Source organism: Ochlerotatus camptorhynchus, unplaced genomic scaffold (genome assembly GCF_037179485.1).
Source record: "Ochlerotatus camptorhynchus isolate MF236.1 unplaced genomic scaffold, CSIRO-AGI_Acam_v1.1 ptg000275l, whole genome shotgun sequence".
In the NCBI taxonomy this organism is placed as follows: Eukaryota; Metazoa; Arthropoda; class Insecta; order Diptera; family Culicidae; genus Ochlerotatus; species Ochlerotatus camptorhynchus.
The window spans coordinates 268,900-295,462 of NW_027040764.1; the positions used below are offsets into that span (position 1 = coordinate 268,900).

General features: G+C 40.2%; 1 protein-coding gene across 1 annotated transcript in view; it reads right to left on the bottom strand.

Moving 5' to 3' along the window:
* Positions 1 to 26,563, bottom strand: part of LOC135706208 (GTPase-activating Rap/Ran-GAP domain-like protein 3) — a 205,007-nt gene that overhangs the window by 36,052 nt on the left and 142,392 nt on the right. The window contains exons 10-11 of the mRNA XM_065227772.1: positions 18,477 to 18,586; positions 17,804 to 17,956 (exon numbers count right to left, since the gene is read on the bottom strand). Of these exons, the coding sequence (XP_065083844.1) occupies positions 17,804 to 17,956; positions 18,477 to 18,586 (263 nt within the window). The remainder of the gene's footprint in view (positions 1 to 17,803; positions 17,957 to 18,476; positions 18,587 to 26,563) is intronic.

Sequence of the window (26,563 nt, forward strand, 5' to 3'; positions counted from 1 at the left end):
ATGAAATTTGATTCGCAATAATTCTTATAAATCATTTAAATATTCACGTTCCAGCGCCAGTTTTGACATCAATTGTTCCCTTATTGGCCATAGGTGTGCTCCAGGTTTTCGCCGTAGTGATTATTTCAACAGAGATTTTCTGCCATTGCTGGTTATGCAACATATTCAACATTCAACAACAAAGAAGACCACTTGGATACTCAACAAGCTTTTGCTTAAAGTATGAGGTATATTTATGGAATCAGATCAACAATCTTACTAACTGATTTTTTTGTATGATTTTTGTAAATCATGGTATTCATAATTTTTAATCTACAAATTTATTTCTTGTCAATCGATGTAACATGGAAATGGTCACCCTAATGACAAAATAAAAAAAGGCCTAATATCTTGCGATAAGGAACAAAATTATCAATTTTTACGAAATTTGTTAAGCACTATATCGTTTTGCTATGGAATGGCTGAATGATCCTTAAAAATCTCAAGTTTGACCAAGTTTTTCGATATACGTAAATGTCTGATCTTTTCTAAATGTCTCATCTTTTCTCGAAGAAGCACGGTACAAATGGAACTTGTACACCTTCCAACTAAAACCAATATTTACTCATCGTCTCACTAGATATCGATCCATTAACAAAGTTTTCACTTTATCAAAACAAACACACTCGAAAACAAGATATCGCTGTCGCCACGGTGCTCCGCCGATACTGAATGGGGAAACCCCCTTCATTCCAAATGACCACTTATCTTTGGGCAGAGTATAAAACCGCACCGCACTTTGAGAACCAGCATCATCATCTATCAAATCGCTGCTTTATTACATCTGTTGTGCGAGTACCTGGAGGCAACCCCGTGTCAAGATGAACTTCAACAAACTGTTCCTGATTGTGATCCTGGCAGCGCTCCTGCTCCTGGGACAAACCGAGGCTGGCCGTCTGAAGAAGCTGGGAAAGAAGATTGTAAGTCACCGTTGTGCCTCACCAACATACGATATCTTGATTGATATTTATCGATGATGGACATTGGATATTGAATTATTTTTAATTTATCTCTCCTATTTGTCAGGAAAAGGCTGGCAAGCGTGTATTCAATGCTGCTCAGAAGGGACTTCCCGTTGCCGCTGGCGTCCAGGCACTCGGAAGATAGTCGATCGGGGGTGTACTAATGTAAATCAATTTATGGATAAATAAATGTCCTCGTGAATAGAAGCCAGTTGTCGGTTTGGTGTGTGGGAAAAAGGAATGAAAGAAAATCCTGTGAGAAGTTGCTGGCGCCAGGAAGGCAGCTGCCACACCTGGACCCTACCTATCGACCCAACAACTCATGGACCGGGGACCAAGAGCTTTACTTCCCTTTCGAAGGAAGGCGTTATCGCGCTGACTAGGATTGAACCCAAGCCCTTTGAAGTGAGAGGCAATCATGCTTACCACTACACCACCGGCGCCCTTTAGTTGCTGGCTTATAGAGTAATTCCCCGGGGTAAGTTCAACTACCCAACCAACATTGAATGTTGAATAAGAGTTTATTCAGGCAAAAATAAGCTTCTTCAGCTAAATAATTGCTTATTCAGCTGGTAATCAACTCAAATTGTTTGTTGGGTAGCCGCTGTAATTTTTATAATTGTTTCTTTTACCTACACTGTGTTTCTTAATTGCTTCAGGCTGACACTAATTATATCCAAAAATAAGCTCATTTGATCAGAAAAAAAACGGAAATAATTTTTTTTCAACTTTTCATTTGTTCCAAATTCAAAATAAATTACATTTCATTTTAAACTAGGTGCTCCAGTTACTACAGTAATTTACCAGCCTTAATTGTTATGATATATAGCTAAGTGTTTTAACATTGTTCCTGTCTTGGCAAATTCAGTATTTTAAACAGGTTTTTTTTTAAACCTGCATGTCAGTATAACAATTGATATCTTAAAACTAAAAACTAAATCTTATCTAAGTTTAAAGGGAATTAATCATTGCAATTGAGGGTTGCAACGATTTTTGCCTGAAATCATTAATTATTTTGTTGGAAATTTGTTCTAAAGTGTACTTCGGTAGTACTGTACCAGGGAGGCAACTTCAAAATCATCTTCAGAACTTTGTTCTGAATACTTTGAAGTGCTTTTTTCCTGGTAGTGCAACAACTAGACCATATTGGCACAGCGTAAAGCATGGCCGGTCTTAACACTTGTTTAAATATTAGAAGTTTATTCGTCAGGCAAAGTTTGGATTTCCTGTTTATAAGAGGATACAAACATTTTATATATTTGTTACATTTGGCTTGAATGCCCTCAATGTGATCTTTAAAAGTTAATTTTTGGTCAAGTATTAATCCAAGATATTTCACTTGGTTTGACCAGGAAATTGGAACTCCGTTCATAGTGACTATGTGACTACTATTAGGTTTCAAAAACGAATCTCTAGGCTTATGTGGAAATATTATAAGTTGAGTTTTGGAAGCGTTGGGAGAAATCTTCCATTTTTTGTAAATAAGAAGAGAAAATATCTAAACTTTTCTGCAGTCTGCTGCAAATAACACGAAGACTTCTTCCTTTAGCGGAAATGCCTGTGTCATCAGCGAACAAAGATTTGTGGCAACCCTGAGGCAAATCAGGGAGATTCGAAGTGAAAATGTTATACAATATAGGCCCAAGAATGCTACCCTGAGGAGCTCCTGCTCTAACAGGTAGTCGATTTGGAATTTTGATAATTTACCTGCAGAGTTTTGTCAGTTAAATAATTTTGAACTTATTTCATAATATAGAGCGGGAAATTAAACTTTTTCAATTTAGCAATCAAACCTTCATGCCAAACACTGTCGAATGCTTTTTCTATGTCTAGAAGAGCAACTCCAGTTGAGTGGCCTTCAGATTTGTTTGAACGAATTAAATTGGTAACTCTTAAGAGTTGATGAGTAGTTGTTTACAAGTTGTTACAAAAAGTTTACTTATTGAAGAAAGCAAACTTATTGGGTGGTAGCAAGAAGCTTCAGCTGGATTTTTATCCGGCTTCAAAATTGGAACAACTTTTGCATTTTTCCATTTATCAGGAAAGTATGCCAAATGGAAACATATGTTAAATAATTTTACCAAGAAAGATAAGGTAAATACTCTCTGGGAGTTTTTTGATGAAGATATGTAAAACTTCATCACCACCTGGAGCTTTATTATGAAGCTTTTTAGTTATAGATCTTACTTCGTCCAAATCAATCCCCCAGGAATCATCAAAAATATTTTCCCGAGAGAAAATATTCAGAAATCCCGAGCAACCTGATTCTCAATAGAACTAGTAAGACCCAAACTGAAATTATGGGAACTCTCGAATTGCTTAGCAAGTTTCTGAGCTTTTTCCAAATTTGTGATCAAAATTTTACCACCTTCTTTCGGAAATTATTGATTTGTATGCTTAACTACTCACCGCTCTCTCCGGGTAGTTACTGTATTTTAAAGAAAAACTTGACAAAATGAGTAGTAGAATTATACATATTTTGGATTAATATATAATAATGGATGTAGTTCTGGAAGAATCAAACCCTTGAAGGCTAAATCTAAAAGGGTTAATTCCGTGGAACCTATAAAAAGGACATTTGGGCAGAGTTTGGTTGAAATCAGTATTACAGTCCAAACATGTTTTGAGAGATGGAATGGCCTAGGACTGAGTAAAACACAGGTTTGTTGTTATTAGGATATACTTCGGATTCATTATTGGTACCGTCTACTTTTGGCTTTACTACATCCCCACTGGGACTATACGCTGGCTCTGCACTTAGTGTTCTTTTGCCACCATTTTTGCATCAGTAGTATTGTGTGGCAAGTACAATCATACTATATGCCCAGAGAAGTCGGAAAATTTTCCAACCAGAAAAAATCCTAGTTCAGACCGAGAATCAAATCCGGCCGCCCCAGCATGGTCTTGCTTTTTAGGCCCCTTCTGTATTGGTATCGCATTGGATTTAAAATTATCGATACATGCCCAATATTCAATAACTCTGGCTTTTTCGGTTGAATCTCTATAGTCTTTCAGTGTAAGTTTTTAAACAAACCATGCAAGTCCGCATTGCGCTCACATGCCGTGTGGATCTATTTGCTTTTTGCTGAAGGAAGTGTTACTGCTACCTAAAACTACAATAAATTTAAACAACACTTTTCAGTGCTCAACCTGTAAAATTTCTACCTTTTTTACTCTTATTCCTCTTCGATCCTTGTTTGGACCCTACCCGAGGTAACCCTGCTTGGATGCCGACTTGGAAAATTCTTCTTCGATCGTTCGGATTCTTATAGTAATCTGGTTGGAAAACCATTTGGAGAAACTTGATTCTACCGCCATGGCGTCTAAGTGCAAAAGAAAAGGGCAATAGCTTGATCCCCCTTCTGATGAAATTCAATTGAGCAGTCAATTTTAAATGCTTATGAATGATAAGAATAATCCATCATCCAGGTCAAATTACATTAAACATTCTCAGCTTAATGCAAAAAAAAGAAAAGGTTCCCTCACTTGTTATAATCACTTCCGATTTCCATGTTCTTCGCAAGAAACTTTTAAACTTCGTTCAATTCAAGTTTTCACTTCACATTGGCCGTCGGGATGAATGCCGTGTATTGGATGTATTCAAACGTCTTCTCAAGTACCTTACTGAGAAACAACACACATTTTTTTCTTCCGACATCAAAACTGAACATCTGCTCAAGGTTGTTTTGAAAGGTCTGCCCAGTGGTGAATTCCTGGATCAGATCAATGATGCATTGACAAAATAGCTTGGAGTTGAGTCTGTCCAAGTAATCAAAATGAAAATGAATTTCCCGTCCTGGCGATTCACGCAACGGAGTTTCTAATGATTTTTCTTCAAGTCTATCAAACAAGCCTTAGAAAAAGCTAGCCTTATACTCCATGTCCGAGTGAAGTGAGAACACTTCAGGAAGACTGGGGGAAATTTCCAAAACCTCACCCAGTGCCGTAAGTGCCAGGGATGGGGTCACGAAACCAAAAATTGCTACATGCCTGCTAAATGCATGAATTATGGTGATTCCTCTCACGCAAAGGACGACTGTCTTGTAAAGAAAGATCATAAAAAAACTTTAATGTTCAAATTGTGGTGAAAACCACAAATCCAATTTTTGGAAATGTAAGGCTCGCAAAGCAATCCTAGAATCTCGTTCCAATGATGATTGTTCTGCAGGTTATTACACTATTCAATATCCAAACAGCCTAACATGCTTTTCTTCAGCAATAAATTTAGTCTTAACTGATTCATGTCAACTTTGTAGCCAATTGGCTACAAACCAAAAATGCTGACTTCGGTTCTGATCACCTTCCAGTAGCTTTTGAAATATCCCAAGACATAATTTATAATCCCAACAGCTCTACTTTTAATTACCATACAGGTGATTGGGAGCAATATCTACCATTTATGGACTATAACTCTGATCCAAACAGTTCTTTGTAAACCAAAAATGATGCTAATTATGCTCTTGAATCTCTGACTACTTCTATAGTTGAAGCAAGAGCTGCCTCAGTACCAAAATGCGAGGTTAAACTCGATTCAATTATAATAGACGATGATCTTCAGCTCTTGATCCGTCTGAAAAATCTCCGTAGGAGGTAATATCAAAGAACACGCGATCCTGCCATGAAAGTTATCTGGCGGGATTTGCAAAACCAAAAAAGCGATTCTCTGCCCTGACGAACGAATCTTTTGAAAATAATGTTTCGAAATTAGACCCGAGTTCCAAACGCTTTTGTAAACTCACAAATATTTTGAAAAAAAAACCTATTCCAGCACTTAAAGAAGGTGGCACAATTTTGATCACAAATTCGGAAAAAGCTGAGAAACTTACTAAGCAATTCAAGACCTCCTATAATTTCAGTTTGGGTCTTACTCGTCCTGTTGAGAATCAGTTTGCTCGGGATCATCTGAATATTTTCACTCAGAAAAATATTTTTGATGATTCCTGGGGGACTGATTTGAACGAAGTAAGATCTATAAGTAAAAAAAAAAATCAAAATATGAAAGCTTCAGGTGATGATAGAATATTTTATATCCTCATCAAAAAACTCGCAAAGTATTTATCTTTCTAAAAAAAAATTGTATTATATGATCGCGCACGAGCGGTATCCCTACGTTGTGTTGATTTTTGTGATAATTACGAAGACGGATAGAATTAAAACGCACCGATTGCTTCGCCGTCCTGCCATGGCGGAGGCATACAAGACACTGTTTTATTGTATTGTATATTGTTTTCTATAATCGTACAGGGTAGGGTAGTGGCACAAATAATCGACGATGCACAAACATACTCCCCCGCAAAACCTACGGTTTTCTATCAACTAATGGAACATAAATACAAGATAATAGACAAACTCAGATGACAAAATGGTCAGTAGAAGAAAGTACGCTAACTTCATAAGAATCCGGCATTCGCACTCGCCCTCGAACAGTGAGTATGTCTCCTGCCCAGAACTATCGTAGTTCATGGTGAGGTAGGAACGACCATACTCTGCCAGATGGCTACCTGTGGGCCACACCATCGTAGCGGGAAGTGGAGCAGATTTCTTTGTGTCGCTGGCGCCATACACTACAGCATCTTCATCATCGTCCTCGTTGTCGTCACAGTTTTTGGATGGTTTTGCACTATCTGTTATTTGCCCGTCGGTATCAAGTGGTTGGTCACGGCACCATTATGATCGCGCACGGATAGGACCCGATTGTAAATTGTAAAATTGTTTAACAGATGGTTGGTTGGTTGTCTTTATTAAGGAGATTTTCAGCCAGACGCTGGTTTATCTCCGGGAACCCCTGAAGGGGTTTCCCCAAATTACAGAATTGAAAATTGAAATAAGTGTTCGGAGGGGGCACTTCTGAAAGATGGGGGAGGCTCCAAAAAAGAGTCCCTTTAGAATTGAATACTTATGTGATACAGAGTGATATCTAAGGTACGGTTGTTGTCTTTTGATGCTGACTCATTTTACGCCGGCGGAGGGTTTCCTGGGATGGCTGGCGGAGAGGAAGTCCTTGTTCTTAGCTGTGGTCGTGGTTGTTGAAAGTGTTCGGGCTTGTCGTGGTGTGGTGTACAGGTAGTTGTCCTCATGGTCGGAGTTGAGGGTATGAAAGCGTGCATCATTGAGGGGTCCACTTTCGGCGGTAATGTCTCGGTCGGCTGTAGTCATATTTGGGAGAACAGGCCTGTCTCGCGGAGGAAAGCCAGTAGTGCCGCTGAGCGGCAAGGATCTTCACTGAGGGCGTCTTGGATGCTGCCGGTGATGTCGAACAGGTTTCGAGCTCCTTGATATTGCGGGCAGTGGCATATAAAGTGTTCCACCGAATCTGGCATAGTGGACAGGGTCGGTGGAATTCGCCGTTTCCCGTTATGTTGTGTTAGATATGGGTGTGCTCTGACCTAAGCCTGTTCTTGTTAATTTGCTCACTTGTCGACCTGAAGATGCGAGGTGGTCAACTTCGACGTTACCCTGGATCCCACAGTGAACGTGTATCCAGGCGACGGTGGTGTTTGGTGGAGAAGACCGGATGATGGCTTGGATCCACGGGTGTGTGGGGTGCTCGGCGTCAAGGGCGGCTACCACGCTGGCGGAATCTGTGAACAGGACGATGGGTTTGCTGGACGTGATGGCGACGTAGGCGGCGGCTGCCTCGGCGGAAAAAATGTTACATTGGTCAGGGAGACGGTGGCACACACTTACATCGGGGCCGGATACCCCAATTCCAGCTCTCCCTTGTGCAATCAAGCCGTCGGAATAGCGGATCGTATGGTTGTTGTAGCGACGGTATATTAGGTCCCTGTGAACTTGGGTAACGGCGAAATGGTTAGAGCCTGTCATTTTTTTTTCCTCTGTTGGAGCCTAACACCACTGCGACCAGTAATTTGATCTATTGTAGTATATCCCGTGTCCTTAGTTTAGTGCATGTCGTATTACCCCATCACTATTGAGAAATGATGAAGTATTCGATTTTTTTTTACAGTTGTCATTCTTGCCTTTATGTCAAGGATCCGACTCTAATTGAAAGGTCCCGCTATTTATACCCTTCGGAGTGTTGAAACACCCTCCAAAGGCGCGCCCCTTTGTCAGGCAAAATTGGATTCCTTAAAAACAAAATTAAGGTATGACACCGATAATGACCATGCATCAGAACCCTAGTCTTAACTAGACCTATGCGCCGCCGCGCCACACCGCCGCCGCCGACGATTTTCATACGCCGCCGCCGCTGATGAAATTGAGCCGGCGCGCCGCCGCAGTAAAATCGTTCACGCCGCCCATTAATTTATGCCACGCCGATGAAAAATCCGCAACACCTTTTCGGTAAAATGCATCTTGAACGCGTTGATATTAGAACTTGTGTGCACGCTACTCAATATTGAGTGAAAAACCACTCAATTTCATTAAAACCGGATCTACTCTAAATTTAGTAACATAGCCAGAACTAAATTTTGAGTAAAATGGCGAGGTATTGGTAGATGATGATTATTTTTACTCATTCCCATAGAATCCAAAATACACGGACATGAGTCAAAAATACACAAATGAGCAAATATTTAATTTCATTTCATTTTTTCTTGAGGATTAATAAACCAAAAACTGAAGAGCATTTTACTTTAAATAAAACAGAATGTAAAACAATTACCATTATTATTTTCCCACCTATCAGTTTTTATCCTGCACAAACTTTACCTCATATTCTTGCATCTTACATTATTATTATTATATCTCATAGTTTCATAATTTCAAGAAGTAGCATTTTAGCTGTAATGAGATTTTTCAGCCCTGGTTGTGAAAATGTAAAAATACGAAGTTTGCCTTTCCGTCGTAGAAGAAAATTTGAAAATTTCGAAAGATATCATTCGAAAATTGAGCAAATTGCAGCCACCGTGGATGCGGAAATGTGCCGCATATTGAATGGTAATTGTTTTACATTCTGTTTTATTTAAGGTGAGGCAGAAGGAAAGTAGCCGACTCTTTCTTTCTCTCGATCCGATGAGAACACCGGATGAATGAAACAGTCGACTAAAGTTTCCTTCTGCCTCTTCTATAGATCCTGCGAATCGGTCTCGTCTCAGTTACGCATTTGATTTTTGAAGTTTTGCTTCCCATTCGCGACGACTTTCGCGATGTCGAATTTGAATTAAAATAAAATTCCTTTGAATTTTATGTCGATAGATATTTACAGAGGAAAAAAAAACTTTCAAGTAATTCGTGGCAATACTTTGGATAAATGATGTATACTAAGAGTGACGTGAAACTACATATAGTGAAGGAGAAAGTGTTCTGCTCGTTATGCATGTCAGAGGCTATGAAGAGGCCAGGTGATACCGAGGTCCGGAATTGTAAGTCGAAATGGATAAAATAAACAGACAAATCTTAACCGATATCGAAGAATCTGGAGATTGGCTTGATATGGATAAGCAACACTCGTTATCTAGTATGGAGGAGGAGCTAGATGTTCAACCTGCGAGCTTGTGTGAAACGAATATCAATGTTTAATTTGACGATGGACCTAAATAAGCACCAACACTTAAAAAAGTCAGCGTAAGACGTTGGCATTACTTACTTAAGATGATCAAAAGTCTCGAAGTAAATAGAGCTGGCGTGAATGCTTTACTGAACCGTTTTAATAAACACGATCTCATATTCACAGCACATGAGTGGGTTGAAGACTTGCGGAACTTTCTTGAGCCGTTTGAGGTGAGTTTTTTTTAAAGTCGTGGTTCTGAAACCACCCAAGCAACAGGTTTTGTTTTATTGAAGTTTTATAGCAGTTGATATAACCAAATTATAAAACCTTCACTGACGACCACATTGCTTCAACAACCTCCTGAGAACCGCTATACAGTCATGTCATGGCCAATCGGCCCAGTTTTAATGCAACCATTACAACTTGATATGCGAACTACCTTAGGAGCATAAGTTTTATGTTAGTTTTATCACACTCTACACGTGATTCTTAAAATGAAAACATAAAACCTCCTCCAGGTCAGAAAGTTTTAACAACCTCTTGATGACTACCATAAAACTACATTAAAACCGCATTAATCGCTCCTGAAGAAGTTGATAAAAAATGATACGCAAAATATTTTAACAACATTGAAGGTTTTAAGTTGGGGTTTTTGGATGATAGTTAATATTGAGAAATATTTTATTGTGGTTTTATTCTTTCGATGTTTGATGTGAAATCATGATCCTTGTCAGGTGGTAATAATAGCTGATATTATTGTATATTTAAAATAAGACGACTTTATTACAATTTTAAACCAATTTGTATATGCTTAACAGCATGCCGTCCAATATTTATGTTGATTATTATACTAAATAGGAGCATACATTTAGTGCGCCATATGAATACTAAAATATAGGGATATTTTTAATTTATCTGCATTAGCACCATGCATTAAAGAGTCATCAAAAGATTATCTATTGAGTACAAAAATGTTACTATTTTTGAGCAATAACCAGTCACATATAATATACATAGATGTATAAAAGTGTTTTATCGTCTATCAATTAAAGCGTAATTATTCATACTGTATGAAATTTGTTCATACGGCGAAATTTTTTTCGTTATAACTTGCTACTCCTTTTTTTTTCCTTTGGTTTGTTTTTCCGTCGATCTTGTTTTCCGTGCTGAGCACCAATGCTACCGACGTGCCAGGAAGGCAGCTCCCACACCTGGACCCTACCTATCGACCCATCAACTCATGAACCGGGGACCATCGGCTTTACTTCCCATCCGAAGGAAGGCGTGATCAGAGATGTTATGCCTCAGAACATCCCGGCGGCGCCGACTGGGATTGAACCCAGGCCTGCTGGGGTGAGAGGTAATCACGCTTACCACTACACCACCGGCGCCGTTAACTTGCTACTCCTTAAAAATACCTTAATATAACATATTCTTCTACATTGGAATTCTATAGCATAAAATAACCCTAATGGTTGTATCATAGCATTTCGTAGTCCAAATTGAGAGCGTTAAGTTATATATAAGCTCTATAACTAGCTTGCTGGTTTTATTCGGTACAGCGAATCAAAACAAAACAAAACCAATGGCAACCTGTCAAAAAGTCAACATTCCAAGTGATCCTCCTATTTTTTCTTGTAATCAAGATGTAAGAAATGCTTATTGGATCCACAAAAAGGTTTTAAAATACAATGTGTAAAGCCGTGATGCCAATACTGGCCATCTTCAACTGGATTTTGTGCAACTGTCTGCGTTGTTTTAAAAAGGGTTCGTGGATCTTTCGGAACTGTATCGGAAAGCCGCTTGTTCAATATTCTTAAGAGCTCCTTGCCTTGCCTCCTGTGCCTTATGTTATATGAGGGAGCCTATAACTACTGATCCTTCAGGAGTTTCATATTGGCGATCGTTTCATCTTCATCTTGTTCAAAAGCACTGAAGGGGTTTTCATTTAATGTATCTGAATAGATTTGTTTTTTGTTTGTATTGGTAACAATTTTCAGAGTATTTTTTGTTATTGTTGTAGTATATTTCTTATCTGTGAATCTTAGGCATCTGATAAAGATGATAGTTGTAATGAGGCTTTAATGAAGGTTGCTTCAAGTTTTATATCGGTCATAAAATGTATGCCATAAAACATAATTGTCGGGTTTATTCTGCAGTTATTAGTAGTGATACAGAACTACCTTACAGCTACCGTTAAAACTATGAAGTCTGAGTTTTAATTTAGTAGTCATAAAACAGTTTTATAGACAACTTGACGGCCTGTTTTTATGACAAGCACACAAAACCGTAATACAACCACAGGCGTCAAGGGATGCTATGATAAAACAATGATAAAATAAGAATAAATCTTCCAAGCATTTAGATTGTTACTTGGGGTTACTATATCTCGAGCAACTGAGCCTACTAATGAGTTCCATCTGACCGATTAGTGACCATATAGGGTTTTAAAATTAATATCCAACCAGTGCATTGAAGATCAGATGTCTGTTTACTGATACACTAGATATTCGACAGCTGTTTGATTTTCACCTAGCGAACGGAATTCACTAACATAAATACATTAAAAAAGCATCAGTGTTCATCCAGTTAATCATGACATTTTGAAATTGCATCATTTTGGCAGAAAATTTACTTTAACTGAATTGTCTCAGTTAGCGGACAAGTTAAAAACGTGCCAGTTAAAAGTCGATCACGTAGCGAACGTCTAGTGTGAAAAGCTTCATTTTAGTTCCAATGTGATTTTACTCTAGTCTGTTTCTGAGACATGGTGACATGGTGGTGGTGAAAATATTGTAGTAAAATTCCGTTTTGGTTTACAGATTATAGTAACCCTGTTGTCTGCTGAAAATAATGCAACAGTTAACATTGCCTTGCTCTTACGATCTGAGATAGAAGCTTGTATTAGTGAAAAAAAAGAGAACTTGCTTGCCATAACACACATGAAGCTGGTGATGAAGGGGAAACTGAATCGAAGATTTCCTGTTAAGGACCTAATTTTGATTTCGGATTTACTTGACCCTCGATTCATGAACCTGAAATGCATTAAAAGTGCTTTAGATGAACGCTCGATTACCAATTTATTGTACGTACTATAGGTATGATATGAATTTCGTGTACGTACTGTCAAGGACAGTCAAGTCAAGTCAAGGACATTAAAAAACCGATATTTAAATGGGTTTCGAATTGGTCGCTACATCAGATGAATGCGATGAACTTCCTTCCAACTCATCTTCCTCGATGCTCAGTCTTGCTATAAAGCACTCAAACGATGAAGATAGTGCGACCTCTGTCATCGAGCAAGAGTGCACCGCATATTTGGCTACGTCATACCCGTAGATGGAGATATTCTCTGCTTTAGGAAAATTATACAGCTTGGCAGCTTTGATACGCAAGTTATTGTTTGTACCCGCCAATTGAACAAGTTTTTAACATAGTTAGGCCGACCGTATCTCCACATCGGTCAAGCATCCACCCTAATAATGGGGATAAATCAATCTTAATTCATGACATGACAATAGATTTTTGCAATAACCACTGGCTTACTGACGAGGATCGGATTTACATAAAAATGAACAAGGGACTATTAACAACATGCTGAAATTTGACCTTTTTTCAATCTATTACAGGTCCAAGTTGTGCGGAATTTTACGTATATTTGAAAGACATCATCTTCAAATACATAAACAAAAAGTTATATGACTACAATGCGCGTACATTCAAATATGTATCAAAGTAACAAAAGCACATCTCTTATCGCTATCAACATATTGATAACGTGTAATGCTCAATAAATGAAAAAAAAAATCGTAGGGCCCACTAAAATGTTACGTAATGCAACAGATTGCTTTTCAGTACTATCCACCTCTACATAACGTACTTTTCTTATATGTACTTAATAAAGGGTTGCAACAATTTGCCATACCAATCCATCCCCTGCATGCACGGCCAATGAGAACGACTCAAAATCTGGGTTTAGTCTGTCCACTAGCGCACTTCTAAACCTGTGTACAATTTTCTTAAATTTTCCTCATATTCATGAAGTTTTCCCCGGGAAAGTGTCTCTAAATTTATTCACACTATGAGTGTGAACGTTTTAGCGATTTTAAGTAATCTATACATGTGCGATTGGTTTGAAAAGTATTTTTTCGAAATCATTAAAAATAAACTCACGTCGACCCACGCCGCCACGCCGCCGCCGCCGAAAGTAAACGGCGTGACGCCGCCACGCCGCCGCCGCCGAAAGTAAACGGCGTGACGCCGCCACGCCGCCGCCGCCGGCAGAAAATAACATATCACGCCGCCGCCGAAAATATTTTGAACGGCGCACAGGTCTAGTCTTAACCACTTCAAACTAGGGAACAACGAATAGAAGATTAGGAATCACATAGATGAACACTAACTAACTTTTTGTTTTCCTTTTTTCAAGATCATCTTCGATACACAAAGCCGAGTTTTGTCACTATCAACAAGGCATAAAAAGTAACCAGGACTAAGATGTTTTCCTTTTACTGAAAAATCCTGTTCCCCTATTTTGAAGTAGTCAGGACTAGGAATCGGAGGTAGATCTTACATCCCGTAACGTACCACGAAAACTTGATCTACCCACGTTACGGGGCTAGAGCCTGCCATAAAGGTATGCTTAATAGTTGGGTCTATGGAGATAATGGGCAGGTTCCAACCCCTGGCTCCAACCCAGTGGACTGTGGACACTGGGGGGGGGGGGGGGGATGGGTTTGCCTAGTCAGCAATTATAGCGTGGAGCTGGTTTGTTTCCTCTAGGAGGAACACTCCGTCACTCGATCCAGTAGTTTTAGGAAGTTGACGGCTCGGCGGCAGATGGTGAGTGTGATGAGACGGTTAAAAAGAAGGACTCCTCCCTCGATGCATGCTGCCAAACCCTGAGTTGACGGGAGTAGACCAGAGGTAGTTCGGATGGCTCTTTGATATACAGGAGTGAGTTTCTCGATGAGAGCTGTTCTGGCCATGCAGGTTAACTCGATCCCGTAGGTGAGCCGTGTGTTGATGATCGCTTTGGCGATTCGGGTCCGGAGGTGCCGATTGCTATCTGGGTGGCGTCTGGCGATCGAGCGAATAAGGTTCAACCTTGACTGGCAGTAAGATTTCACCTCATCGAAGTGGGGTACGAACGAAAGGCTGCGGTCAATTCGAGCTCCCAAAATCTCGACGGTTTTATGCTGCGGGATGGCCTGAGATCCGATGGTGATCAGTGACGTCAGGGATTGGTGGGTATGGCACAGATGTGCGCGAAAGCGCTCTTTCCAGCCGACAACTGAAATGTTGTAAATGTGGTTGACGTCTTGGGACAGTTTAATACGGAGGATTTTTATTGTGTTTAACAGATGTTTTAATTTGGCATGCTTTCCTAATAAATGAAAAAAAGAATGCAAAAGTTAGGCCGGAATTTTTAAGCTGGATTAAAATCCAGCTTAAGATTCTAGCTACCGCCCAATAAGTTTGCTTTCTTCAATAAGTAAAATTTTTGAAAAAAAAAAATTGGAATAGAATGATGCTTTACATTAACACGAACTCGATTTTTGCAGATGAGCAGTTTGAATTTCACCATGGGTATTCAACTACTCATCAACTCTTAAGAATAACCAATTTAATTCGTTCAAACAAATCGGATACATAATTCGGCATCATTTAAATTTGTATGATGAAGCTCCGTTTATGTGTATAATATGTAACTGAAATGTACACATCTTTTTCGAACAGTTTACCTACCTAGTTGCGTTTGTAATTTTCGAACAGTTTACCTACCTAGTGAGCATATAGTAAAATGTTCTTTTTTGACGTATAAACACGCACAAATGTTTTATCACGTGTTCAAATTCTAAAGTTTGTTACCTACACTTAACGCTTCAGCAAACCGGGTTGCTTTGTTATTCCCACTTTCCCGTAAATTGCGACACCTATGACGTAGATGTTCTATCGATTTCTGGTCAAAAGCTATCGGATATCGTGTCAATAAATATGACCTGAAAATATCGATATTATCGATATTTTCTATGTCTGTTCAGCCCTAGAATGAACCATATAAACCCTGTCATTATGCACTTTTCAAGGATCAATAATAAATCATCATATGCATTATTAATTACAATTAACAAAAGTTAACAACAGACTTCCAGCTGCAACGATTTAATCATTTAAATGAAATTCAATTGCAGGAATTAATTATTAATTCAATGTAGTAAATAATTCAAAACAAATAGTAATTACTAATGAGTATAACCTAATTATCTCAATACTATAAAAACAATACGTCCGACGCATTCCAATGCAAATAATTATAATCGCAATGTTCGATAGCACATCAATCGTAAAAGGATCGTCCGAAGAGCTAAGGCAGTCATTTCACATAGTTATCAAAACTATCTACCTCGTCGGATTCAACCCATTTCAAGCCAATCATGATGTAAACGTAAGATTTATCATCACTGTACTAGTGCTACTCGGCATCTACTTTATTTGCATGTACACTGTATGGATACTGCGCTCAGAATGGGCAAGCTGCCATTGAGGTATTGCTGTCCCTGATTATGAACTGCATGGGAACCTGTAAAGTTTGGCTAGGATTCGTACGAAAGCATTCTTACTATTTACTGTTTGTCAGAACGGAGTAAATAGGGGAAATGGCTCTAATGTTGGATCTAAGATTGGGCGCATCGCTAAAAATTTGCTATTTATTTATTTTATCTAGAAGGGATGGTGCTAATGGACATTTTTCGTCGCTATTGAAAATTTAGTCGATTGCTGAATTTATGTATGGGCGCAAATTAGGGGTTTTTAGGCCGACATTACAGTGCTTCTATGTTTTGCAATTATGCTTGTAATTGAGGTTACGAAAGAGACGTTCCTCGTGATCAGAATCTATGTTCCATTTGTGGATCCAATAACACTGACCGATTATTTAATCACAACGAACGTACCCGTGATTCTGGTGGCATATTGTGTGAATGGTTTCCTGGTTGCGGATTCTGCCTTCTTGGTAACCGTTTTGCCCATAGTAGGATACGCGAATACTTTCAAAAAGTAAGTAGATACCTTGAACCAATTACTGGAAAACCCAACCGTAGATAACAGGCAATCTTCCGTACTTGCCTGAATGCTCATAAACCACGTATAACGTTTTTGTTTAGATTTTAGTTTAGTTTAGAAATTTTGCAGATTGGTTGCCATATACTCTTCTAAACTTTATGCGTTATTTACGTGCCATGACAAAATTACGAATGAAGTAAGGGGGAGTTTCTCACTGCTTGTACTTCAGCAATATCTTAAGCAAGGATGTTGAAAATAAATGAAGACGAATTATTTAAAGAAAGATCTTACTATGTAAAAACAACATTAAGTCAGTTTGTCCCATTCATTCTAAGGTGAAGTTACAGTTCTGCTTTTAAAGTTGCGATATTTAACTTGAAAACAAAAATAATGCATTTACTACGATTTGTCAAATATTTTCGTGGGAATCATACTTCGTAGCTTCGACTGCCATTTTCTCAATGCCTATTTTTCCCATATGGTACTGATATGGGATTATAGGCAGCCTTGTGGGAGAAGAGCGTATTGCATAATGCTTACATAATGATTGAATAATCCTTTAAATGATATTCTAGGGGATGTTCATAAACTACGTAGACGTTTTTTTTTTTTGGGATTTGAGATAATTGCCCATGCATTTTTTTTTTGTATTTGTAAGGACGGGAGATAATTCCCACGCCCCTCTAGGAAAAAAGAAATAAGTTCACGGTTATGTATTCCCAAGTAAATCTGTCATGAAATTTATCTTAATCTGTTCAGTGATCAATGTTCAGTCGGATAAGCAGTGCAGATAAGGGTGTGACCGTATTTCAGCATGCCTCACTTCACTTCAGTACAAGTCCCTTAAATCACACACTTAGAAATAACTAATTTTACAAGTGACGGAATCCATCCAATAAATTGTGCACGGCTGTCAGACGACTGCACACTTAGAAAAAAACATGTACATTTAGGTGCTCTGAGAGTGACATATACGAGCGTCAATTTTGACATAAATTTGAGTCATAACAGACGCGAAAAATAGCTCAATCAAACGTACTTTTCGTCGAGCAACGAACTTTTCAGTCTCGGAGTACTTAATATTACATGACATGTTTGTTTTTCGTCTCATCTTTTATGTCAAAGACGTTAGTTATTTCTAAGTGTGTAGTTTTATAAGAAGATCATTAAAATTAAATAGCCACATATAATATTCGATGAAAAATAAATTAATAATAAGCCATACAGTTGATTCACACCCATAAAAGTGCTAAGGCTAAGCAATTCCACATTCTAGACTTACCATTTTATTGTCGTGCACATACTCCTCGTATAGGTCCTTGATGAGCATCTCCAAGGTCCGTTCCCGCTTCCGGGCAAACGTTGGCGTCTGGAAGGTAGCCTTCTCCCCGTTAATCAATTTCACCAACAAAAAGTCCCGGAACACGGCAGGATCCTGTTACCACACAGTTCGGACGCAGAAAAATAAAATATATGGAAACGGAAAGCAATTATTTCGATAATACAACCGACACCCCACCGCTAACGGCTGCTCATATTGGCACTACCGCAGGAAACATACCATGTTTTGATACACAACAAAAAAATAAAGGTCAAACGTACGGAAAACAAATTGCCAAATGCTTCCAGTACACACGTCAATCAAAGTCACGTGTTTGTTTGTGTTTGTGTGATAGGTGGCATCGTCCGACAGCGGCCAGCGGGAGAGCTCCCAAAAGTGCACGACTATTTTCGGTCAATTGGATTTGCTGTCGGGCAGTCTGTCGTGATTTACGACGAGTTTTGCGGCAAATTAAGCAGGTGATGGACATTTATGTGCCATTAAAAGGCGGATAAGGGAACATACATACCGTGGAAAAATACATTCTTATCAAATCAAGAGCTGACCTTTGTCTCGACGGAACAACAAACAAACAGCTAAGATGATTTGTGCAGAAATAAAAATGTATACTTACTTCGAACTCTGGTGGATTGGGCAGCGTTGGTCCGAATGGTGGTACGGTTTCATCACAGTATACCGAAAGCCGATATCTTCGGCTTCGCTTCGTTACGACGGCAAACACGTCTGAAAGATGGAAAGATTGCAATTAGTCAAAACACAGTCAGAGAACGATTTACATGTAAATCAAAATAATATATGACTTGTAGCTAGTGGGTCCGAACCAAAGTTATCGATAAACAATTGTATCCACAATTTAAGGTACACCAGGGCAAGTGGGAACGCGGAGTAAGTGGGAACGGCAATCGAGATTTTCGACAATTGCTCATTACAACTAAAATTTTATTATTCGGAATTCGGCCCGAGCAAATCATAAGTGTTCCTTTTGTCACTCGATGCTCGCACCAGTCGGGAGGAATAAAAAATAAACTAAAAAATAAAAATAAAATATTCAATACATATTTTTACATCACATCTAAACCGTATATTTCAAGCGTTTACATTACTTCTTAACCTTCGCTTTAGTCTTATACTTCATTGAAGCCATGATTTTGGACAATAATGCATAACAGAAGCCACAAATGTTGACTTTATTATGTGAAACACTCGGGTTATCAACAAGACATTTCACGCATTAGTGTGATTTTTGGGTTTTGATCAATTTCGGGTAAACCATCAAGCGGAATACCACAAACGTAATAGTTCTTATAAAAAACGTTCTAATTTCGATAGTTCCTCCTTATTCAAATATTACATGGTAGAAAAGGAAACCCAAATTTCTAAAAATACACTTTTAGAATTACAAACCCGGTTCAACCTTCACGTATGGATTCAGCAAGGTCCATTCAATAAAGTACAAGCTTATTTTGGGCTACAAAATGGTGAGTTGACAACCTGGAAGGAGCGGAATACCTAGCCCTGGTCCTCACAAGTTCCTACTTCACCAAGCCCGAGCGTCTGTTCACCATGGAGGTGCGGCTCAAAACGGCGTCTGTTCTCCATGTTAGGAGCGGCTGATCACCGTCCTAGTGCCAGCGTGGGACTCTTAACAGAGCTGTGCACGATGGTCGAAAAAAAAACAAAGTTGCAAATACCGAAGAAAGAAATACGGATCGGAACAATCGTCACAGACCCACGCGACGAAATAAGGACTGCGATTGGAAACTCGGAACATGGAACTGCAAATCGCTCGGCTTCCCGGGTTGCGATAGGTTAATCTATGACGAACTTCAACCACGCAACTTCGAAGTCGTAGCACTGCAGGAACTTTGCTGGACGGGACACAAGGTATGGAAAAGCGGGCATCGAGCGGCAACTTTCTACCACAGCTGTGGCACCACCAACGAGCTGGGAACCGGCTTTGTAGTGCAGGGTATAAGATGCGCCAATGCGTGATTGGTTGGCAGCCGATCAACGCGAGGATGTGCAAGTTGAGGATTAAGGGCCGTTTCTTCAACTACAGCATCATCAACGTGCACTGCCCACACGAAGGGAGACCCGACGACGAGAAAGAAGCGTTCTAGCGCAGCTGGAGCAGGTGTACGACAGCTGTTCGCAACGGGACGTCAAAATCGTCATCGGCGACATGAACGCTCAGGTAGGACGGGAGGCAATGTATAGACCGGCAATCGGGCCAAACAGCCTGCATGCCGTATCGAACGACAACGGCCAACGATGCGTGAACTTTGCAGCCTCCCGGGGTATGGTAGTTCGAAGTACCTTTTTCCCCCGCAAGGCTATCCACAAAGCCACCTGGAGATCACCTGACCAACACACAGAAAACCAAATCGATCACGTTCTAATCGACGGGAAATTCTTCTCCGACATTATCAACGTCCGCAGGTCGGACCACTACCTAGTTGCAGTATGCATGCGCTCAAAACTCTCGACGGTGCATAACACACGTCGAAGTCGAACGCCGCGACCCAACATTGAGCAACTACGGGACGCCGGAGTTGCCCAGGACTACGCGCAGCAGCTGGAAGTTGCACTACCCACGGAAGAGCAGCTTGGCGCAGCTTCTTTTGAAGATGGCTGAAGGGACATCCGTTCAGCCATAGGTAGTACTGCTGCAGCGGCACTAGGTACTGCAATCCCGGACCGAAGAAATGACTGGTTTGACGGCAAATGCAAACTGTTAGTAGAGGAGAAGAATGCAGCACGGGCGAGAATGCTGCAACACCGCACGAGATGGAATGTGGAGCGATACAGACAAGCGCGGAACAGACAAAACTCGGTTTTCCGAAGGAAGAAGCGTCAGAAGGAAGACCGAGATCGCGAGGCGATGGAAAATCTGTACCGCGTAAACGACACACGGAAGTTCTACGAGAAGCTAAATAGTTCGCGCAAAGGCTACGTGCCGCAAGCCGATATGTGCAAGGACTTGGACGGTAACCTTCTCACGAACGAGTGTGAGGTGATTGAGAGGTGGAAGCAGTACTATGACGAGCACCTCAACGGTGAAGCAGCAGAAAACGAAGGTGGCACGGCAACAGACCTTGGAGCACGCGCAGAAGACGACAGGCTACTGGCCCCTGATCTTCAAGAAGTTGAGGAGGAGATCGGTCGGCTGAAGAACAACAAAGCAACTGGTGTAGATCAACTACCAAGTGAGCTATCAACGCATCAAAGACAAAATACATGAAAGGAAGAGGTTCTAGGGAAGACAATGTTAGCCTCCCACCCCTAGTTCAGATTGACGGTGACGAAATCGAGATGGTCGATGAGTTCGTGTATTTGGGCTCACTGGTGACCGCCGAAAATGATACCAGCAGAGAAATTCAAAGACGCATTATGGCAGGGAATCGTGCCTACTTTGGACTCCGGAGGACGCTCCGGTCGAATAAAATTCGCCGCCGCACGAAGTTGACTGTCTACAAGACGCTGATTAGACCGGTGGTCCTTTACGGCCACGAGACCTGGACTATGCTCGTGGAGGGCGCGTTGGTGTTTTCGAACGGAAGGTGTTGCGTACCATCTACGGTGGAGTGCAGATGGATGCATGACGGAACGTGGAGGAGGCGAATGAACCACGCATTGCACCAGCTGCTGGGAGAACCATCCATCGTCCACATTGCAAAAATTGGGCGACTAAGGTGGGCTGGGCACGTCATAAGAATGCCGCACGACGACCCAGTGAAAATGGTTCTCGAAAGCGACCCAACAGGAACAAGAAGAAGAGGCACGCAGCGGGCAAGGTGGATCGACCAAGTAGAAGGTGACCTGCGGACCCTTCGCAGACTACGAGGCTGGTGAACTGTGGCCATGGATCGAGTAGAGTGGAGACGAATTCTTCGGACAGCAGAGGACAACAAGGCTTTAGTCTGATTGGCAAGGTAAGTAAGTTATTTTTCAAAGATATGAGCCGAAATGCAATTTGGCAGAGCCTAAAAAAAACAAATTTCTATGAAAATAAGTAGGGATTCAGCAATTCTATAGGAGATCAAAAGCAAAACAAACTGTATTGTGGTGACACCTACGTTCCGGTTCAGTAACTAAAAACGTGATGATAGTTTTGTTTTTATTGAATGGAGGTAATACGGAACTACTGAAAAATAATTGTTAATCACTGCGAATTTCACGGGTTTCTATAATGAAACTAGGCAGAAATGGTAATAAACATATCAACTACTCTATCAAACACATTGTATAGGCATTTTAAAGAATAATCCGATGGAAAATTTTGATCCAGTTTTCAAATTTGCACTTGATTGTAGTTAAAATCTATGCGTACTGAACGTAGCAATACGCAAGCGGCACAAATCTAAACAGATTGAAAAATATCTTTTGAGTAAATGTGTTCCAGCTGCTGAATATCATGATGTGGATATTATCATAGTTGATATCTTGGACTACGTGGGAAGATTGGTGCGGCCAATCAGAGAAGGGTTCACCGTTTTTGACGTCAACGACGGCATTTTCCTGGGATACCGGAATACATAACCCAAAGCTCCACTCCGGGCCAGGTTTCACACAAACTTTAACTGATCTTGCGTGCCTCGATATAAATTTTTCTCAACTCCAAAAGCCATTTTCCACTTCCGCAGCAATTTCTCACTGGACGGGAAGTTTTTCCTTTGGTTTGTTTTTTTCCGTCGATCTTGTTTTCCGTGCTGAGCACCAATGCTACCGACGTGCCAGGAAGGCAGCTCCCACACCTGGACCCTACCTATCGACCCATTAACTCATGAACCGGGGACCAACGGCTTTACTTCCCATCCGAAGGAAGGCGTGATCAGTGATGTTATGCCTCAGAACATCCCAGCGGCGCCGACTGGGATTGAACCCAGGCCTGCTGGGGTGAGAGGTAATCACGCTTACCACTACACCATCGGCGCCGTTACAATCACAAAGTGGAATTAATAAAAAAAAAGTAGTTTACAATTTACTTCCAACAAAATCACTTTCGGTGAAACGCTGAGCACAATTTTTTTTCTATTCGCTTTGCAAAAAACACTAGTTTCATGTTTGCGTTGAATATTCAACTGTCGAAACTAAGGTCAGTTCATCGTTTTTTACCTTCTGAGCGTGATAAACTTTACGGTTTTACAGTATTTTGCGGGAAATCTTGAAATTAAAATTTAATATTTACATTCAACCAAAGAATTTGACATATGCAAGCAAAAGTATCATCATATGGACGAAAGCGCCGCCTACATGTCGGTGCCAGCTTTTGAACGCGAATAAAATCAACGACTATTTTCAAAGGAAGGTGCCGAAATTCAGCTTGGCTGAACAGGAAACACAAATTTCTATGAAAATACGTACTTCTGAGAATTTAAAACCAGTTTTCTAAAAAAAATGTACCTGCTTCAAAAAAATCAGCTAGGTTCAGCCTATAAAATCCAAGCCTTTTTTTTCAAAGGACGGTGACAAAATCCAATCTGGCTGATCAAGAAACCCAAATTAAAAAAAAATGCGTACTTTTGTGGATGTTAACCCAGTTTTCTCAACAATCGTGCTTGCTTAAAAAAAATATACCATCAGGCATGAACAAACGAAGGTCTATTCTTTAAAATCTCAGCCTAATTTTTAAAGGATATGAATCTCACAAGAGTGATGAAGGGGTCTAGGGCAGCGGAATCTATGTAAAAAGTTAGCTAAATCACTTCAGGAAAGCTCAGACTAACATGAAATATAATTCAATCACTCAACAGAAAAGTTTGAACTCCTTAAGGAAGGTATTGAACCACTTCTGAAAAAGTTGGACTCCGTTTGGAAAATTTGAGCTCAACAAAGTATCGGTTCACTTCGGAAAACTTTCTACACTTTTAGGATAGCTAGATGACCTAAACAATATTGTGTCCTACCAAATGCCAAAGCAGTTAACAAAAATTTGGGGCTCACTTAGGAAAATGTCAAACACCTTTGGTCAAAGTTTGGATTCAGTTCGAAAAAAGTTGAATCAATGCAGGAAACCTTGGATTCAAGGATTGGATAACATAACAGAAAGGTTTAGACTTAGTTAAAGGGTGATACGGGCAAAATTTGGTCAATATCAACTTGACGTATTTCTTTCAATTTTGCATTTAAAAAACCTGAACACCCCTCATTTTGAAGGTGTGTGTGTGTAGAATGTTGCTCCTATTTTGATTTTGGAATTCACTCTTCAGTTGTCAAAATGCCGTCCAAGCAAGAAGAGCAGCGTATCAAAATTTTGCTCGCGCATCGCGAAAATCCGAGCTACTCGCACGCAAAGTTGGCAAAATCGCTAAAAGTTGCCAAATCAACCGTTACAAATGTAATTAAAGTGTTTGGGGAACGTTTGTCGACAGCCAGGAAGTCTGGATCGGGGGGAAATCGAAAACCGGAAGCCGCTGAGACGACAAAGAGAGTTGCCGGTAGTTTCAAGCGAAACCCTAACCTCTCTCTCCGAGATGCCGCAAATAAGCTGGGTGTATCGTCTACAACCGTGCATCGAGCCAAAAAACGAGCCGGACTATCGACTTACAAGAAGGTAGTGACTCCAAATCGCGATGATAAACAAAATACGACGGCCAAAGCGCGATCCCGGAGGCTGTACACGACGATGCTGACGAAGTTTGACTGCGTGGTAATGGACGACGAAACCTACGTCAAAGCCGACTACAAGCAGCTTCCGGGACAGGAGTTTTATACGGCAAAAGGAAGGGGAAAGGTAGCAGATGTTTTCAAGCACATGAAACTGTCAAAGATCGCAAAGAAATATCTGGTTTGGCAAGCCATCTGTACCTGTGGCTTGAAAAGCAGCATTTTCATAGCTTCCGGGACTGTCAACCAAGAAATTTACGTGAAAGAGTGTTTGAATAAACGTCTGCTGCCTTTCCTGAAGAAACACGGTTGTTCCGTACTGTTTTGGCCGGATTTGGCATCTTGCCATTACGGTAAAAAGGCCATGGAGTGGTACGCCGCCAACAACGTGCAGGTGGTTCACAAGGACAAGAACCCTCCCAACACGCCAGAGCTCCGCCCAATTGAGAAATACTGGGCTATTGTCAAGCGGAACCTAAAGAAGACCAAAAAAACTGCTAAGGGCGAGCAGCAGTTCAAGGCAAACTGGCTTTCTGCGGCGAAGAAGGTGGACAAGGTGGCTGTACAAAATCTGATGGCAGGGGTCAAGCGTAAGGCCCGGCAATTCGGATTTGGAAAAGCGGAAGCCTAACTGAATATTTTTTCTGAATTTTATACTAATTGAACTTGAAAAAGAAATTTAATTTGATTTTTTAAATAAACGATTTCACCGATTTACACGCGTTTTCCCTTGACCAAATTTTGACCGTATCACCCTTTAGAACAATGTTGATGACTTATTCGACTCAGTTTTGAATCTGCATTGAAAAATGTCACCTCGATTAGGAACTTCCTGAATCGCTTCTGATTTGGTCTAAAAGATTGGATTTAGCTCAAAAATTGTTGAATCAGTGTAGAAAAGAATTGAATCCTGAAGTAGCATTGCAACAGGTTTTTAAGTTGAATTTCTTTGATCGAATGCGAAAATCGGGCGACTACGGTGGGCACATTGTAACAATGTTGAATAACGACCCAATGAAAATGGTTCTTGGTAGCGACCCGACTGGAACAAGACGAAGATTTGCTCAGCGATCAAGGGGGCCAATCAGATTGAAGGCGGCTTACCTAGTGAGTTGCCAAACAAGATTAGGAATGAGTTGGATAGAATCCGTTTTCAACAACTGAAACAAGGACCTGTTATACCGTACCGGTCTAGTACCAATTTAAGTAAAAATTCTGTAAAAAAAAAACAAAGTGATATTCTACAACATTATAAAATCTAGCAACCCGAGTATCCATATACAAATGAAATAGCGTTACTCAAAAAATAAATATGCACTGCAAGCAACAATTCTTGTTTGGTCCAGAAGGTATTTGGGATATCAACGAGACGGGTCTGACCACGGTTCAAAAGCCAAGGAAGATTATAGCGACGAAAGGTATTTGTTGAATGACCAGTCAATGTTCGGGTGTAAATTTAAAAATATACTCCATTTCAGCTACCAAACAAGTTGGTAAAATGACCTCCGGAGAACGAAGAGAGTTAGTGACAACTTGCTGTGCTGTCAATGTTCTTGGTATGAGTATTCCACCGTACATGATCTTTCCCCGAAAAAACTGGCAAGACCAAATGATTAAAGATGCTCCAGTATGCACAGTTGGAAGCACACATCCGAGTGGATGGATGACAGCGGAAAATTTCGTTAAATTGTTGAAGCATTTCCATGTGAGCATTGAGTCCTTGACTTTTGCCAAAGAAAATGGAATTCATTTTCTGACGTTGCCTCTACATTTGGTGGGGGAGCCAGTGGTGGAGGTACTAAGCCAATTTATTAATTAAATAATAAATATACGATGTACACACAATTGTAATACGTCAATCTATAGCTTTCAACCTCTATTTTGATAGAAAAATATTACACTGTAATAAAATTGCATACAATTTTAGAAAACTTATCCTCCAATTTGAACATTTTTCCAGTAGTTGCTAACTTTGGTTCCTATAATAGTGGAATGCGTTGGTTTTTTATGGGTTCCACTATTATAGGAGCACTACCGCAACTATAGGTGCAAAGGAGTGAACATCTTAAGAAAAATTAATGATTTTCCGTAATT